Source organism: Trematomus bernacchii, unplaced genomic scaffold, assembly GCF_902827165.1.
Source record: "Trematomus bernacchii unplaced genomic scaffold, fTreBer1.1, whole genome shotgun sequence".
Taxonomy (NCBI): domain Eukaryota; kingdom Metazoa; phylum Chordata; class Actinopteri; order Perciformes; family Nototheniidae; genus Trematomus; species Trematomus bernacchii.
In genome coordinates, this window is record NW_022987689.1 from 4,870,191 (window position 1) to 4,886,355 (window position 16,165).

Consider the following 16,165-nt stretch of genomic DNA (forward strand, 5'->3'; position numbering starts at 1 on the left):
TCTCTTCACCTTTCTGATAAGAGGGGGTTCTTCTCTTCATCTTTCTGCTCGGTGGGCTCTAGCAGACAACCCTGCAGGACGAGCGAGGGTTTCAGAGGCTTCTATAATACAATGTTCCATGTTTCTTGGAGGAGTTTGATGTCTTCCTAACCTCTCCCATCACGGGGGGGACACCTGGATGCATCAGGAATACGCAGTTGTACTCAAGCAGATAGCAGAAGGAATACCGGCAGATGAGCCTCCGTCTCACTGGGGGATTAACTACAGTGCTCACTGAATGAGCCACACAAAAGCAGAGCAATTGGGGGGTTGAATTATGGCGCTCTGATGAAGAAGAGTTTGAGCCAATCAGCACCTCAGTGCTAATCTACAGTATCAGGATGCCTTTACACACCAGACACTCGGTGTCATAAAGGGAGGAGGAGAACGAGTCAGGAAGCCTGACGGACATGTTCTTCCAGCTCTTGTACAAAGATGAACTTTGAATTGAATGTCCAGATGTTTAAAGATGTACAATTAATGATTGTTTTTTATATTTCCAATGACCAGACATGTGTTAAATAGTGGTGATAAATATATTTTGTCAGATCAGATTACACTTTCACACTAAACAAAATTAATAAATAAATATTCTCAGAATTATAAGGTATTGAATAATAAGATATTTCTAATATTATAACAGATAATGTTAATATCCTTAATCATCCAGCAATCAGGCTTAACAACACAACTCTTTAATGTATTGTCCATGAACAGACAGACCTACAATGATGTTTCAAGTACTGGATTAATTTCAGTTTTGGCCCAAAACAAATATTTATAATAATTCATATAACAATTATGTAGCATATTTGATCCTCAAATTAGAGAAGTATAATTTAAAGAAATTGATATTCAATATTCAACATTAGATAAACACAGAAGAACCCTTTCCAAGTACCATAAGTAGATGTTCAGGTAAATATGGCTAATAAGAATAATTGATAGACTTAATTTGGTACAGATCAGTTGTAGCATTTACAAATGTATGAATTAAAGTTTTAAGAATGTTTAATCTTTCCTTTCCAGGTTTTTACAAAAGTCTTTGAATATTTGCCTAACTTTTCCTTTTCAGATTTTGAACAATGTACTTGACTAAAATGAATGTATTGATTTTACTAAGACTAAGTGCCTTACTCTTGACTAAAGCGTAATGAAGTAAACGTAAAGTAATCCTAAAATTGAGGACACTGCAACTTTGCCGATTACAGATTGATCAAATCACCACTGTGAATGTTATGCCTTAGCTGGATCTCTTATGATCCTAAGTTTTAAATGCTTTTGACTAGTGATTGCCTTAAAGCAAATCTTTAAGCTGTTTCTGGTTTTGATTTTATAGTTTGATAAATGACATTAACTAATGGTTTAAATGATAAAAGATATTAGTTTAAAACAAATATTTTGCTATTATGTATCTGTGTTTTTATGTGTGTTCATTATTGTACTTATTGACAAAAGATGCTCCAAACACTGATGAGAGATAATTTTTCCTATTATGATTGCCTGTATCAATCATTGTGATTGAATGTTTCAATCTTACTCTACTTTGTGATGTAATTGAATGTAAGGTGAGACCACACTCGAATCTGAAGACGCCTATTGATTTAAGTATTGACCAGAATTATTAGACTAATGTTTTAAGGTTATCAAAAATGATAAAAAGAGAGGAACTGTTAAGGAATAATTCTTCTAGATATCTAACCTTTTACTCTGACATGTGTTATCTCCTTTAAGGAAAGGCCTTGGTGCCATATGTGTTGTTGTCACCAGTGTGTGACCGGTCAACTTGTCTGGCACGTAGGGTAATTGTTGTGAGAACACTGAGGCACTTCTTTATCGGTGTTTGTGGGCTCTAGGATGTGAAATCCTTGAGGCCATGAGCGTCGGACGCAGATGATTCAGTGTTTAGTCTACTCCTTCAGAGATGTTGATTTCTCTCTGTGAACCTGTTAAAAGGTCTAGCATAAGGTGCGTTCACACCAGAGTACTTTGGTGTACTTTTCCCACAATAGTTCATCAGAACTACGATATATTTGCGTTCACACCAAAAAGCCCCAGGAACTAAAGTAGCTCAACTTAGTTCGCGAGACTCGCTTTTCAGTCCCTGCCACAGAGCAGGGTCTTTCGTGGGAGAAAGTAGTTTGTACGTCTGATTGGCTGTGCGGAATGCAAACCACACCCGTTTGACTCAGAATTTTTTGTTGTAAGTGGCCATTGTATTTCCTCGCTTCGCAGCACACACGAAGAGATTCCTTTTGTGAAAGCAGTTATTATAGCAACACTAAATAAATCAATTGGAGCGGTGGAGTGATGAGGATGAGGATGTGTCTGCGCTTCTGGCGATTGACTCGGAGGACGCGAAGCGCCACATTCCGAAGCTTCTACTGAATGCAGTTTCTGTGGCTCTGCAAAGTTAGCAGACCTGGCAAAGTCATGTCGGGACGACTACCAAGGTAAAATAAAATACATGCACTGCACTGTTTTAATCTGCACAATACTGGTCTTAGATGTACTTTTATTTGCTCAGTAGATCGAGCTAGCCACGGTAGAACTTGCTAACGTTAGGTCCAAGCTGGCTAATAACATCTAGCTAGCTAGCTATTCTCATCCATGCCCGCTATGAACACGTTTTGACTTGTGAATAAGTGTGCAATGTTCTGTAATTTGCTTCACTAACTCATGGCACTAATCGTGTGTTTCAGGCGAGGTGTTTCTCTCAGGATTAGAAACTAGTTTTCCCCTCCGGGATAACTCGATAATATAACGTTAGCAATTAGCATGCTAGCTGGACCTGTGTGGCTACACTGAGGTAAACAATAGATTGTAGTTGCTCTAATTTCAAGTAATTTGCAACATTCATTCTACATGTTAATGGTAAAAGCTTAAACAGTTGATTACCTGCATGCCACAAAGACTGATGTTCTAATATTTTTGCACATTTAAGTAGAAATGTAATTGAAATTCTATTTACTGGCTTAACATTGTTCCTTCTCATAGTATTATCCTAAATAGTTTGACCTTGTTTCCTCAGAAGGCTTCTCAGACTACATGGAGGATCCCTCAGAGAAACACAGTTTCCACGTTCAGTTCCCCCCCGCTGAGAGTAGGCAGCCTGCGCCCGGTCAGCGGACACCATCAGGACCACTATCTGATCACAGAGGATCCCATCCTGACCGCTGCTGCCATACTGCAGCAAACAGGAGGGAACGGAGGTGAAAACACACTTTATACATTTAGATATGTGGAGCACAAAGAAAAGTGTTGAGTTTAACTATAAAAATATTAGTTTCAACTAACCTAATACCGTTATATGAACTTTGCTGTGTTTTCAGCGTAGCTTTGTAAAGGTAACATTTAGCAGCTAAACTGTGGATAACAAGTAACCACATTGGTTTGTTATTCAATATGGCCACCAAAAGCTTTTTGAATCGTTACATGTCACTTGTTAGACGCTTTTATCCAAAGCTTACCTACTCAATACTGTGGGCAATCCCCACAGGAGCACTTTGGGGTGAAGTGTCTCGGGGACACAACGACATGCTACACCCTACCCCTACACACTACCCCTCCGTTTGCGCGTTCGCGCGGAGGGTCCGCCACATTAAGTGCTGTTCCAAACCAACGAGTGTGGAGAGGTGTGGAGGGGGAGTGGGCTATCAAGCCCTCAAACAGCGAGTCTGCATCGGTGCTGACTTGAGACCGGTCTCTACCTGACCGGAGTCACGCTGTGTGTGTCCGTCAGGAAACACGCTGTTAAAAAGTAGTTCCAGCAAACATCCACTGATAAATTGCGATGTTAACAACCTCATGATAACCTCATATTTTTTTAACTTAGGATCATACCTGTGTTTAGTCTAGAAAAAGGTAAATGTGTGCATTTTATTATAAAGTTGTGTATATTTACAGACTGTTGCAAAAACTAAGAAGCTTATAAACATCAGGTTTAAAACTAAAAGAGCTTTACAAAAAAGTAACACAATGAAAGATGTTTGGAGTTTTATTTGAGTTATTAATTTACATTTTTTGTCTAAGAGAAGCTGATTTGAAACCGTTGTTACATACAGTTACGGCATTTCCTGTTTCTGCCGGAGAGAGGGGAGTTTGTCCCAAAGCTTGCCGCTGTATTTACTCCCTCCATCTGACAGGAGGGAGCCTCGTTGAGCTGCGAGTGTGGCTACAGACGGAGTTCACTCCGTCACGGAGGGGTAGGGTCGAGGGAGTGGTTTGGGATTGGGCCTCAGAGGTGGAGATCGCCCACAGTGATGACTCTGACGTGGGGGGCTCTCTGTTATGGGCTGCTCCCCTTCTGGTATTTGGACAATGTTGTGTCGTTGTTGCGATTAAACTGATCTTGTATCTTGCATATTTCACCTTAGGAAAGTGGGCACGCGATGACAGCTTCCTTGACACCATGGACTGCCGTGCCATGGTCAGCAAGGAGAATGAGGACCTGCGTGCCAAGGAGATGCACGACGAACGGCTGCTGCATTCACACAAGGCCCAGGAATCGGACGACCAGCTGCTCATGTTGATGCAGCGCCATGCTGACTCGGCGGCGCCAGGTGGAGGTGTCGGCGCGCCAGGTGGAGCAACAAAATACCTTTCAGGCTGGGCTTCTGGCAGTGCTAAGCGAGCTGATTAAATCCAACAGGCCTTCAATACAAAAATTAAGAAAAACTTGTCGTCGTTGATAAACTGTACAATGACTTGTTGGGAGGCGTGTGGTGCAGTGGTCTGGTGCGTTGGTGTTCGGATCAGGGGAGCACAGGTTCAAACCCCACTGCAGTCAGGATGTCGTTGTGTCCCTGTTATTATATTGTTTTGATACTACTGACACTTATTGATCTGCTGCTGATAAATAAAAGAGAACCTACATTGCGATTAAACAGAAAATGTATCTTGCTTATTTCTCCTGACACTTTATGGTGACCTGTGTAGCATCCTATACATCACATGTAAGTGATTATTCTGATACCATCATGACACCATGAAACTGGCGAAGCTTTATTTATTGTGTCCCACCCCATATATGTGTCTTTGAAAAAGATCATTCAATTGTATTTCAAAATGGCGTCCATCAACACAAACACTATTTATAGAAAGATAAATGGTTAAGTTTGTAATTAACAGTGTTGTGAGTTCAATATTTTAATTAATTATAGTAAGGGAACATAGGAGGATATATAATAAAGGTGTTAACTGCTGAGCCTATTTACTGTGCAATACTACAGACATGTTAGTGGTATTATTTCTTATCTAACTCTTTCCTATGGTCAGACAAATCAGAAGTCATTTAAACAATTTCAGATTGTTCTTTTTGTTTCTCAATTGATTTTCCAGAATATGCACCACCTAGGCACAGACTTTATATCACAAATAAATGAATGACATGTACTACAGTAATTGATTATATTGATATTGCCTACTCAGATATAAATGTGTATAAAATGAAATCAATTCAAAGTTTCTTGCTGCTTTTAATGCAATTCATGGCTGCAGGGCAAACGTCCAAAATCCTTATTCTACAATCATTTAATCAAGACACTTGTGTATATTGTACTTTAATTTGTAATAAACAAAAAAATATGAATGGTTGTCATCAAGCTGGGTCGCCGGTAAGGCAGTCCATTCCTCCCTGTACTCATCACCACGACGCTCACACAGGTTATGCAATACGCAACATGCTGCCACCTGGATTTTGATATTGTCCATGTTGCAGTCGTTTCGCTTCATCAAGCACCGCATATCTGGAACACATACAAAGACACAAATTAGCCCTACATAACTCCATAAATCCTACATTAGATAGTATTAATGTGATTTACTGAACGTACCATTGCTGTTCTTTGGGCGTGATAACGGTCATCATCCTCAGCTGACGAAACATGTCCATAGCGTGTGCTTGTCGCCGTCCAGTCCTTTTGTTAAGGCTTCTTAACCGCGATCTGTATTTGTGGCTGAGTTATTGGCTTAAATAACTCAGCACCAAAACCACAACTTCAGTCAACTCCATAGCGTGTCTGACTGAGGTCGGAAGGTAAACAGAAGCATACAGCGGAAGCGGAAGTTTTTTTTCTTCTTCTCTCGGTTTTTTGGCGGATTGCAACTTTAAGGTGCATACCGCCACCTACTGTACTCGCCGTGAATTGTTTGCGGCCTGCCAGGAAAAGCTAAGCAGAAGAAGAAGAAGTGACGTCAGCGGCTCATTTGCCTAATCCACCCCCAGGAACTCATTTTGGTGTGAACGCGATCTGCTTTAGTTCGTCAGAACTAAAAGAACTCTCATGAACTAAAGTTCTCAGGAACTACTGTGGGAAAAGTACTTGGTGTGAACGCGCCTATAGAGAGAGGTTCTTCAGAATTGACGTGGCAACTCTACCGTGGAGTCAGAACCTCTGACTCTTGGATTTGTGATGTGAATCCTCCGGCCGAATACTCTGAATAAACCCATCAGTGTTTGACATCAAAGCTCCAACTCTCACACCGTGTCTCCTTCCTGAGTCGGTGACTCCATGCATTACTACACAGAAGTTTCCTCCACAGTGAGAACATCTTTAAATATAATAGGTTAGCAATTGAGGATGTGTAGACATTCTTGGTATATTTCCATGTTTTCTTTCCATTGTCTTTGGATGTACTGCTGTTCTTGTTTATCCTCACAACCCTTTAATCTACATTTAAAGTATTGGAGCAATATAGTAAATAAGTTTTTCTATTTTATAAGTGTCCTAATTACATCATATGAGTTGTATTTAGTCTACTGTTATGTAAACGCATAAAGGTGCGCCACATTTGCACTTCAATGCCATGCGATCTACCCACACTACCTTTGCGATCGACGTATTGGGCACCCCCGATCTACATGATCAATATACAGGGCTTACTTTGTAGACATTAGACAAGTCTTAACGAGGCCCACCTGTTGCAAGCTAATTGAACACAGGTGCAAGCATTAGCTGAGGCTGCACCTGCCTTGTTGATTGGCTGCCTGGTGGTAATATGTGCCAGTATTAAAAGCCCTTTCTCATGCTTCATTGCCAAGTGCTCTCCACCCGCAGTGAGTTTGATTTTACAGAATGGGTATCCTATGAGCACCTATCACAGCTGTATTGGTTGTCACAGCACCTGCTGATGCTCAAATAGTTGCGGCAAAGAAAGTTATCTCATCTCTTCACATTACCAGCAGTCATGTGCAAGAGAAAAGGCGCTGGTGTTTACCTGGCTGCAGCTGTTATTCTGACGTGTTATTTTGCGCAAACTATAGATTGTTATCGTCTGAAGAAAAGAGAAAGACGAGAAGGGAGAAAAGATGCCGAAACAAAAAATGGGTTCCAAGAGGGGACAATTGTTTTCGGGAGAGCTTTTGAAAAAGGGTCAGGACTTGATTCTCAAGTCACAGGCGGGACCAAGAAGTCATCCTCAAACGCTTATGTGGAGGATGAAGGTGCTTATCAAGCAGACTCTGCAGGTAAAAATATTTTGATTACTTATTGAAGGGTTTTGTTATTTTGCTTGAATTGTTTTGCTTCTCTTTAAAGTACAAACTATTGAAAAAAAAAAATCTATATATATTTTATATTCGCCTTCAGGCTGGATGAGCCCAACACAAGACGCCAGTCCCAAAGACTCTTCATGGATGAACATGTCGCCCTCACTGCAGTGTGGTACGGGCCAGTTGAAGTTCAGAGTGGTGGGATCAGGAATTTCACAATTTGCGGTAGAACAAGGTAAATTAATAGCCATAATATCCTAAATGTAGACTTGATTTTATCTCTACCAATGATATAAACACTGAACCTTTTTACCCCACAGGAAATGCACCTCCAATGCCTCTGTCCCAGGTCCCGTCTACCTGTGGCTACAGCATGCAGAGGAACTCATATGCACTTGTCATGTTGGTTCCCTATGATGGCTGCAACATGGTTCAAGAGGTAATGTGAAACTGATTTAAAGAGTGAGGAAGTGAGTTTAAAATTACGATGGCTAGTGCTGTGAATTGTTATAGTTATGAATGGTGTAACGAGAGCTAAAAAAAATAAATGTTTAATCTGCATCATATTGATCGCAAGCGAAAATGTGTTTTCAGCTTTTCAAATGCGAGTTGTTTTTCGTTTGCTTTCAAATGTACTGATTAACTATGTTTTTTTGGATGGGGACCGACATTCAAATATGTTGCATCATGATGATCTATTTAGAAAATATAGCATGAGATTAATCTTTTGCCTTGTACAGTCGGATTGTAACATTGACAGGTTTGTGTGATTCCTTGCGGTTTCTAATTGTATGTTTTTCTCCCAAAGGGTGCAAGTTATGTACTCCCGATGCGTTGGCAAGGAATTCCAGTCTCTCTATGGTGTTCCAAACCTGCCTCACCTCCTGCCTCACCTACTGCCGCACCTCCTGCTTCCAAAACGACTTCCCCCCAATTCCCCTGTAGCTCAGATGCCTCAAAACCCTCTGATGCCTCAAAACCCTCTGATGCCTCAAAACCCTCTGATGCCTCGCCTCAAAACCCCCAGATGCCTCAAAACCCCCAGATGCCTCAAAACCCCCAGATGCCTCAAAACCCCAGATGCCTCAAAACCCCCAGATGCCTCAAAACCCCCAGATGCCTCAAAACCCCCAGATGCCTCAATTCCCTCAGATGCCTCAATTCCCTCAGATGCCTCAATTCCCTCAGATGCCTCAATTCCCTCAGATGCCTCAAAACCCTCAGATGCCTCAAAACCCCCAGATGCCTCAAAACCCCCAGATGCCTCAAAACCCCAGATGCCTCAAAACCCCCAGATGCCTCAAAACCCCCAGATGCCTCAAAACCCCCAGATGCCTCAAAACCCCCAGATGCCTCAAAACCCCCAGATGCCTCAAAACCCCCAGATGCCTCAAAACCCCCAGATGCCTCAAAACCCCCAGATGCCTCAAAACCCCCAGATGCCTCAAGACCCCCAGATGCCTCAAGACCCCCAGATGCCTCAAGACCCCCAGATGCCTCAAGACCCCCAGATGCCTCAAGACCCCCAGATGCCTCAAGACCCCCAGATGCCTCAAGACCCCCAGATGCCTCAAGACCCCCAGATGCCTCAAGACCCCCAGATGCCTCAAGACCCCCAATACCCTCAAGACCCCCAAAACCCTCAATACCCTCAATACCCTCAGATGCCTCAATACCCTCAGATGCCTCAATACCCTCAGATGCCTCAAGACCCTCAGATGCCTCAAGACCCTCAGATGCCTCAGAACCCTCAAAACCCTCAAAACCCTCAGATGCCTCAAAACCCTCAGATGCCTCAAAACCCTCAGATGCCTCAAAACCCTCAGATGCCTCAAAACCCTCAGATGCCTCAAAACCCTCAAAACCCCCAGATGCCTCAAAACCCCAGATGCCCCAAAACCCCCAGATGCCCCAAAACCCCCAGAACCCCCAAAACCCCCAGATGCCTCAAAACCCCCAGATGCCTCAATTCCCTCAGATGCCTCAATTCCCTCAGATGCCTCAATTCCCTCAGATGCCTCAATTCCCTCAGATTGCCTCAAAACCCCAGAGCCTCAAGACCCCCAGATGCCTCAAGACCCCCAGATGCCTCAAGACCCCCAGATGCCTCAAGACCCCCAGAATGCCTCAAGACCCCCAGATGCCTCAAGACCCCCAGATGCCTCAAGACCCCCAGATGCCTCAAGACCCCCAGATGCCTCAAGACCCCCAGATGCCTCAAGACCCCCAGATGCCTCAAGACCCCCAGATGCCTCAAGACCCCCAGATGCCTCAAGACCCCCAGATGCCTCAAAACCCCCAGATGCCCCAAAACCCCCAAAACCCCCAAAACCCCCAGATGCCTCAAAACCCCCAGATGCCTCAATTCCCTCAGATGCCTCAATTTCCTCAGATGCCTCAATTTCCTCAGATGCCTCAATTCCCTCAGATGCCTCAAAACCCCCAGATGCCTCAAGACCCCCAGATGCCTCAAGACCCCCAGATGCCTCAAGACCCCCAGATGCCTCAAGACCCCCAGATGCCTCAAGACCCCCAGATGCCTCAAGACCCCCAGATGCCTCAAGACCCCCAGATGCCTCAAGACCCCCAGATGCCTCAAGACCCCCAGATGCCTCAAGACCCCCAGATGCCTCAAGACCCCCAGATGCCTCAAGACCCCAGATGCCCTCAAGACCCCCAGATGCCTCAAGACCCCCAATACCCTCAGATGCCTCAAAACCCTCAATACCCTCAGATGCCTCAAAACCCTCAGATGCCTCAAGACCCTCAGATGCCTCAAGACCCTCAGATGCCTCAAGACCCTCAGATGCCTCAAAACCCTCAATACCCTCAGATGCCTCAAAACCCTCAATACCCTCAGATGCCTCAAAACCCTCAATACCCTCAGATGCCTCAAAACCCTCAATACCCTCAGATGCCTCAATACCCTCAGATGCCTCAAGACCCTCAATACCCTCAGATGCCTCAAGACCCTCAGATGCCTCAAGACCCTCAGATGCCTCAAGACCCTCAGATGCCTCAAGACCCTCAATACCCTCAGAACCCTCAATACCCTCTGATGCCTCAAGACCCTCAATACCCTCAGAACCCTCAATACCCTCTGATGCCTCCAAACCCTCTGATGCCTCCAAACCCTCCAAACCCTCTGATGCCTCCAAACCCTCTGATGCCTCCAAACCCTCTGATGCCTCCAAACCCTCTGATGCCTCCAAACCCTCCAAACCCTCTGATGCCTCCAAACCCTCTGATGCCTCCAAACCCTCTGATGCCTCCAAACCCTCAAAACCCTCAGATGCCTCAAAACCCTCAGATGCCTCAAAACCCTCAGATGCCTCAAAACCCTCAGATGCCTCAAAACCCTCAGATGCCTCAAAACCCTCAGATGCCTCAATACCCTCCGATGCCTCAATACCCTCCGATGCCTCAATACCCTCCGATGCCTCAATACCCTCCGATGCCTCAATACCCTCCGATGCCTCAATACCCTCCGATGCCTCAATACCATGAGATGCCTCAATACCATGAGATGCCTCAAAACCCTGAGATGCCTCAAAACCCTAAGATGCCTGAGGCAACGACCACACGGCCTACAACTGCAAAGGCGACTCAAATTCCTAAAATTCCTGCACTGCCTCTGATTCCTCAATACACTCAGATGCCTCAATACGCTCTGATGCCTCAATACCATCTGATGCGTCAATACCCTAATATGCCGGAGACAACAACAGCAACGACCACACGGACTACAACTGCAAAGGCGACTCAAATTCCTAAAATTCCTGCACTGCCTCAGATGCCTCAATACGCTCATATGCCTCAATACCATCTGATGCGTCAATACCCTAAGATGCCGGAGACAACAACAGCAACGACCACACGGACTACAACTGCAAAGGCGACTCAAATTCCTAAAATTCCTGCACTGCCTCAGATGCCTCAATACGCTCATATGCCTCAATACCATCTGATGCGTCAATACCCTAAGATGCCGGAGACAACAACAGCAATGACCACACGGCCTACAACTGCAAAGGCGACTCAAATTCCTGCACTGCCTCAGATGCCTCAAAACCCTCAGATGCCTCAAAACCCTCAGATGCCTCAATACGCTCATATGCCGTTTCCACAATATATGCCGATGTATCCTCCCTTTAATCCTCTTTATCCTCCCAAATATCCAGCTACAAAGCCAAAAACTACTACAACTAAAGGCTAAAAATTCCTTATCTTAGCTTCCACCATCTATGCCTTACTATCATCTTTAACCTACGATCCCTCCCATCCCCAATATCCAACCACTCCAGCTACCACTGTGAAACCAGATCCCCTGCCCACTCCGGCACCCCATCCTCCTTTTCATCCCCATGTTCACTTGCCCATATCATTGCTGTCTCCTTTTCCTCCTCCACGCTACCTTACTTAAACAGTTCTAATAAAAGTTTTGAACAGAGACGCTTTCCAGTTTGTGCTTTTTTTTTTTTTAACCTTCAACTACCCAAGAGACTCTTTATTCCAGGCTCTTCAAGAAGTCTCATTTGGTTTGTGAATGAGTGAATAGTCCATATTGAGAAAATGACATTTAATTTAAACAGAGAAATTGTGCTGACAAATGATTAACTTAAAGGGGACCTATCATGCAAAATGCACTTTTGTACGTCTTTTATACATGAATATGTGTCCCTGGTGTTCCAGGGAACTCACCAAGTGTCAGAAAACACAACCCTCTCTATTTTCCTCCATACCCAAATCTCTAAAAAAGGGGCTGCAACGGATCTGATACAGACTGATCCAGATTTGAACACTTCTGTCGTCACAGAAGTGGCGCTACGGCTATTGGGCCAACTCTCCACCTATCAGGGGAATGTGGGGTTGGGCCATTGCCGCTCGAAAGCGCTGGAGACGCTGTAGTACATATGCCAGGCCTGTAAGTGGCGCTGTAGTCTGCCACAAAAGCAGCGAAGAAGACTTCCCGCCTATAGTTACCATGGTTACCCTTCTGTTTATTCTCCGCTGTGGCTTTTTTTTCTCCCTCCCCGAGGCAAGCGTTTGCTCCCGCTGCTTTAATTCAATGCAATCCCTCCCCATCGAGGCAAGCACTGTAATTCTCTCCGGTTAGTCCACCAGCAGATGACAAACACCCACCTCTCCGCCTCTTCCAAGGAACGAGGGGACCGTGCGGCAGAGTTTCAGTTTCTTTCGCCGGTCAAGATGTCCGTTAAAGTTTAAATCTTCCGGACAAAATTAGAAAAGTGCCGGTCAAAGGTCTTCGTTATTTATTGAGCTTTAAAAACAAATGAATAACGACTCTATAGGCCTATAATAAAACCATAGACTGTGTGTGTTCAAGGTTCAAGGTTCTTTATTGTCAATCTGACATAGCTACAGAGTAATTATGCAGTTGAAAATCTTATGTCACAGGCTTCTCCAACAATGCAACATAATAACATAACATAACAATAAGAGCATGAGCAATACAAAAATAATAATAGTTATAAAAATGAAATAAAGTTATGATGTGGAATAGTGCAGTATGAGTCTATATACAAGTTATTGGAATGATATATATATATTAGGTATTAGATACATACTACATACTACAGATGTCTCAAAACCCCCATATGCCTCAAAAACCCCCAGATGCCTCAAAACCCCCAGATGCCTCAAAACCCCCAGATGCCTCAAAACCCCCAGATGCCCCAAAACCCCCAGATGCCTCAAAACCCCCAAAACCCGCAGATGCCTCAAAACCCCCAGATGCCTCAATTCCCTCAGATGCCTCAAAACCCTCAGATGCCTCAAAACCCCCAGATGCCTCAAAACCCCCAGATGCCTCAAGACCCCCAGATGCCTCAAGACCCCCAGATGCCTCAAGACCCCCAGATGCCTCAAGACCCCCAGATGCCTCAAGACCCCCAGATGCCTCAAGACCCCCAGATGCCTCAAGACCCCCAGATGCCTCAAGACCCCCAGATGCCTCAAAACCCTCAATACCCTCAGATGCCTCAAAACCCTCAGATGCCTCAAGACCCTCAGATGCCTCAAGACCCTCAGATGCCTCAATACCCTCAGATGCCTCAAAACCCTCAATACCCTCAGATGCCTCAAAACCCTCAATACCCTCAGATGCCTCAAAACCCTCAGATGCCTCAAAACCCTCTGACGCCTCAAAACCCTCAAAACCCTCTGATGTCTCAAAACCCTCAGATGTCTCAAAACCCTCAAAACCCTCTGTCTCAAAACCCTCTGTCTCAAAACCCTCTGTCTCAAGACCCTCAGATGCCTCAAGACCCTCAGATGCCTCAAGACCCTCAGATGCCTCAAGACCCTCAGATGCCTCAAGACCCTCAGATGCCTCAAGACCCTCAGATGCCTCAAGACCCTCAGATGCCTCAAGACCCTCAGATGCCTCAAGACCCTCAGATGCCTCAAGACCCTCAGATGCCTCAAGACCCTCAATACCCTCAGAACCCTCAATACCCTCAGAACCCTCAAAACCCTCAGATGCCTCAAAACCCTCTGATGCCTCAATTCCCCCTGATGCCTCAAAACCCTCAGATGCCTCAAAACCCTCAGATGCCTCAAAACCCTCCGATGCCTCAAAACCCTCCGATGCCTCAAAACCCTCTGATGCGTCAAACCCCCCAGATGCGTCAAACCCCCCAGATGCCTCAAACCCCCCAGATGCCTCAAACCCCCCAGATGCCTCAAACCCCCCAGATGCCTCAAACCCCCCAGATGCCTCAAACCCCCCAGATGCCTCCAAACCCTCAATACCCTCAGATGCCTCCAAACCCTCAATACCCTCAGATGCCTCCAAACCCTCAATACCCTCAGATGCCTCCAAACCCTCAATACCCTCAGATGCCTCCAAACCCTCAAAACCCTCAGATGCCTCAAAACCCTCAAAACCCTCTGATGCCTCAAAACCCTCAAAACCCTCAGATTCCTCAACACTCTCAGATGCCTCCAAACCCTCCAAACCCTCTGATGCCTCCAAACCCTCTGATGCCTCCAAACCCTCTGATGCCTCCAAACCCTCTGATGCCTCCAAACCCTCTGATTCCTCAGATGCCTCAGATGCCTCAGATGCCTCAAAACCCTCAGATGCCTCAAAACCCTCAGATGCCTCAAAACCCTCAGATGCCTCAATACGCTCAGATGCCTCAATACGCTCAGATGCCTCAATACGCTCAGATGCCTCAATACGCTCAGATGCCTCAATACGCTCAGATGCCTCAATACGCTCAGATGCCTCAATACCCTCCGATGCCTCAATACCCTCCGATGCCTCAATACCCTCCGATGCCTCAATACCCTCAGATGCCTCAATACCATGAGATGCCTCAATACCATGAGATGCCTCAAAACCCTAAGATGCCTGAGGCAACGACCACACGGCCTACAACTGCAAAGGCGACTCAAATTCCTAAAATTCCTGCACTGCCTCTGATTCCTCAATACACTCAGATGCCTCAATACGCTCTGATGCCTCAATACCATCTGATGCGTCAATACCCTAAGATGCCGGAGACAACAACAGCAACGACCACACGGACTACAACTGCAAAGGCGACTCAAATTCCTAAAATTCCTGCACTGCCTCAGATGCCTCAATACGCTCATATGCCTCAATACCATCTGATGCGTCAATACCCTAAGATGCCGGAGACAACAACAGCAACGACCACACGGACTACAACTGCAAAGGCGACTCAAATTCCTAAAATTCCTGCACTGCCTCAGATGCCTCAATACGCTCATATGCCTCAATACCATCTGATGCGTCAATACCCTAAGATGCCGGAGACAACAACAGCAATGACCACACGGCCTACAACTGCAAAGGCGACTCAAATTCCTAAAATTCCTGCACTGCCTCAGATGCCTCAATACGCTCATATGCCTCAAAACCCTCAGATGCCTCAATACGCTCATATGCCGTTTCCACAATATATGCCGATGTATCCTCCCTTTAATCCTCTTTATCCTCCCAAATATCCAGCTACAAAGCCAAAAACTACTACAACTAAAGGCTAAAAATTCCTTATCTTAGCTTCCACCATCTATGCCTTACTATCATCTTTAACCTACGATCCCTCCCATCCCCAATATCCAACCACTCCAGCTACCACTGTGAAACCAGATCCCCTGCCCACTCCGGCACCCCATCCTCCTTTTCATCCCCATGTTCACTTGCCCATATCATTGCTGTCTCCTTTTCCTCCTCCACGCTACCTTACTTAAACAGTTCTAATAAAAGTTTTGAACAGAGACGCTTTCCAGTTTGTGCTTTTTTTTTTTTTAACCTTCAACTACCCAAGAGACTCTTTATTCCAGGCTCTTCAAGAAGTCTCATTTGGTTTGTGAATGAGTGAATAGTCCATATTGAGAAAATGACATTTAATTTAAACAGAGAAATTGTGCTGACAAATGATTAACTTAAAGGGGACCTATCATGCAAAATGCACTTTTGTACGTCTTTTATACATGAATATGTGTCCCTGGTGTTCCAGGGAACTCACCAAGTGTCAGAAAACACAACCCTCTCTATTTTCCTCCATACCCAAATCTCTAAAAAAGGGGCTGCAACGGATCTGATACAGACTGATCCAGATTTGAACACTTCTGTCGTCA

At 45.0% G+C, this 16,165-nt stretch overlaps 1 protein-coding gene across 1 annotated transcript; it reads left to right on the top strand.

Annotated features, from left to right (window-relative positions):
• The first annotated feature begins 10,845 nt into the window (after window positions 1-10,845).
• LOC117488758 (protein PELPK1-like) lies at window positions 10,846-15,802 on the top strand. The gene is made up of 2 exons (XM_034137834.1): window positions 10,846-11,564; window positions 14,945-15,802. Exons 1-2 carry the CDS (start codon window positions 10,860-10,862, stop codon window positions 15,566-15,568), a joined length of 1,329 nt encoding a protein of 442 aa, XP_033993725.1. The 5' UTR covers window positions 10,846-10,859; the 3' UTR covers window positions 15,569-15,802.
• Window positions 15,803-16,165: the final 363 nt, after the last annotated feature.

Excerpts from the sequence above, each read along its gene's own strand:
- LOC117488758 (XM_034137834.1), top strand. The coding sequence starts at position 10,860 with ATGCCTCAAAACCCTCAGATGCCTCAAAACCCTCAGATGCCTCAAAAC. Across the intron at positions 11,565-14,944 it reads CACGGCCTACAACTGCAAAG|GCGACTCAAATTCCTAAAAT; the intron begins GCGACTCAAATT and ends ACAACTGCAAAG.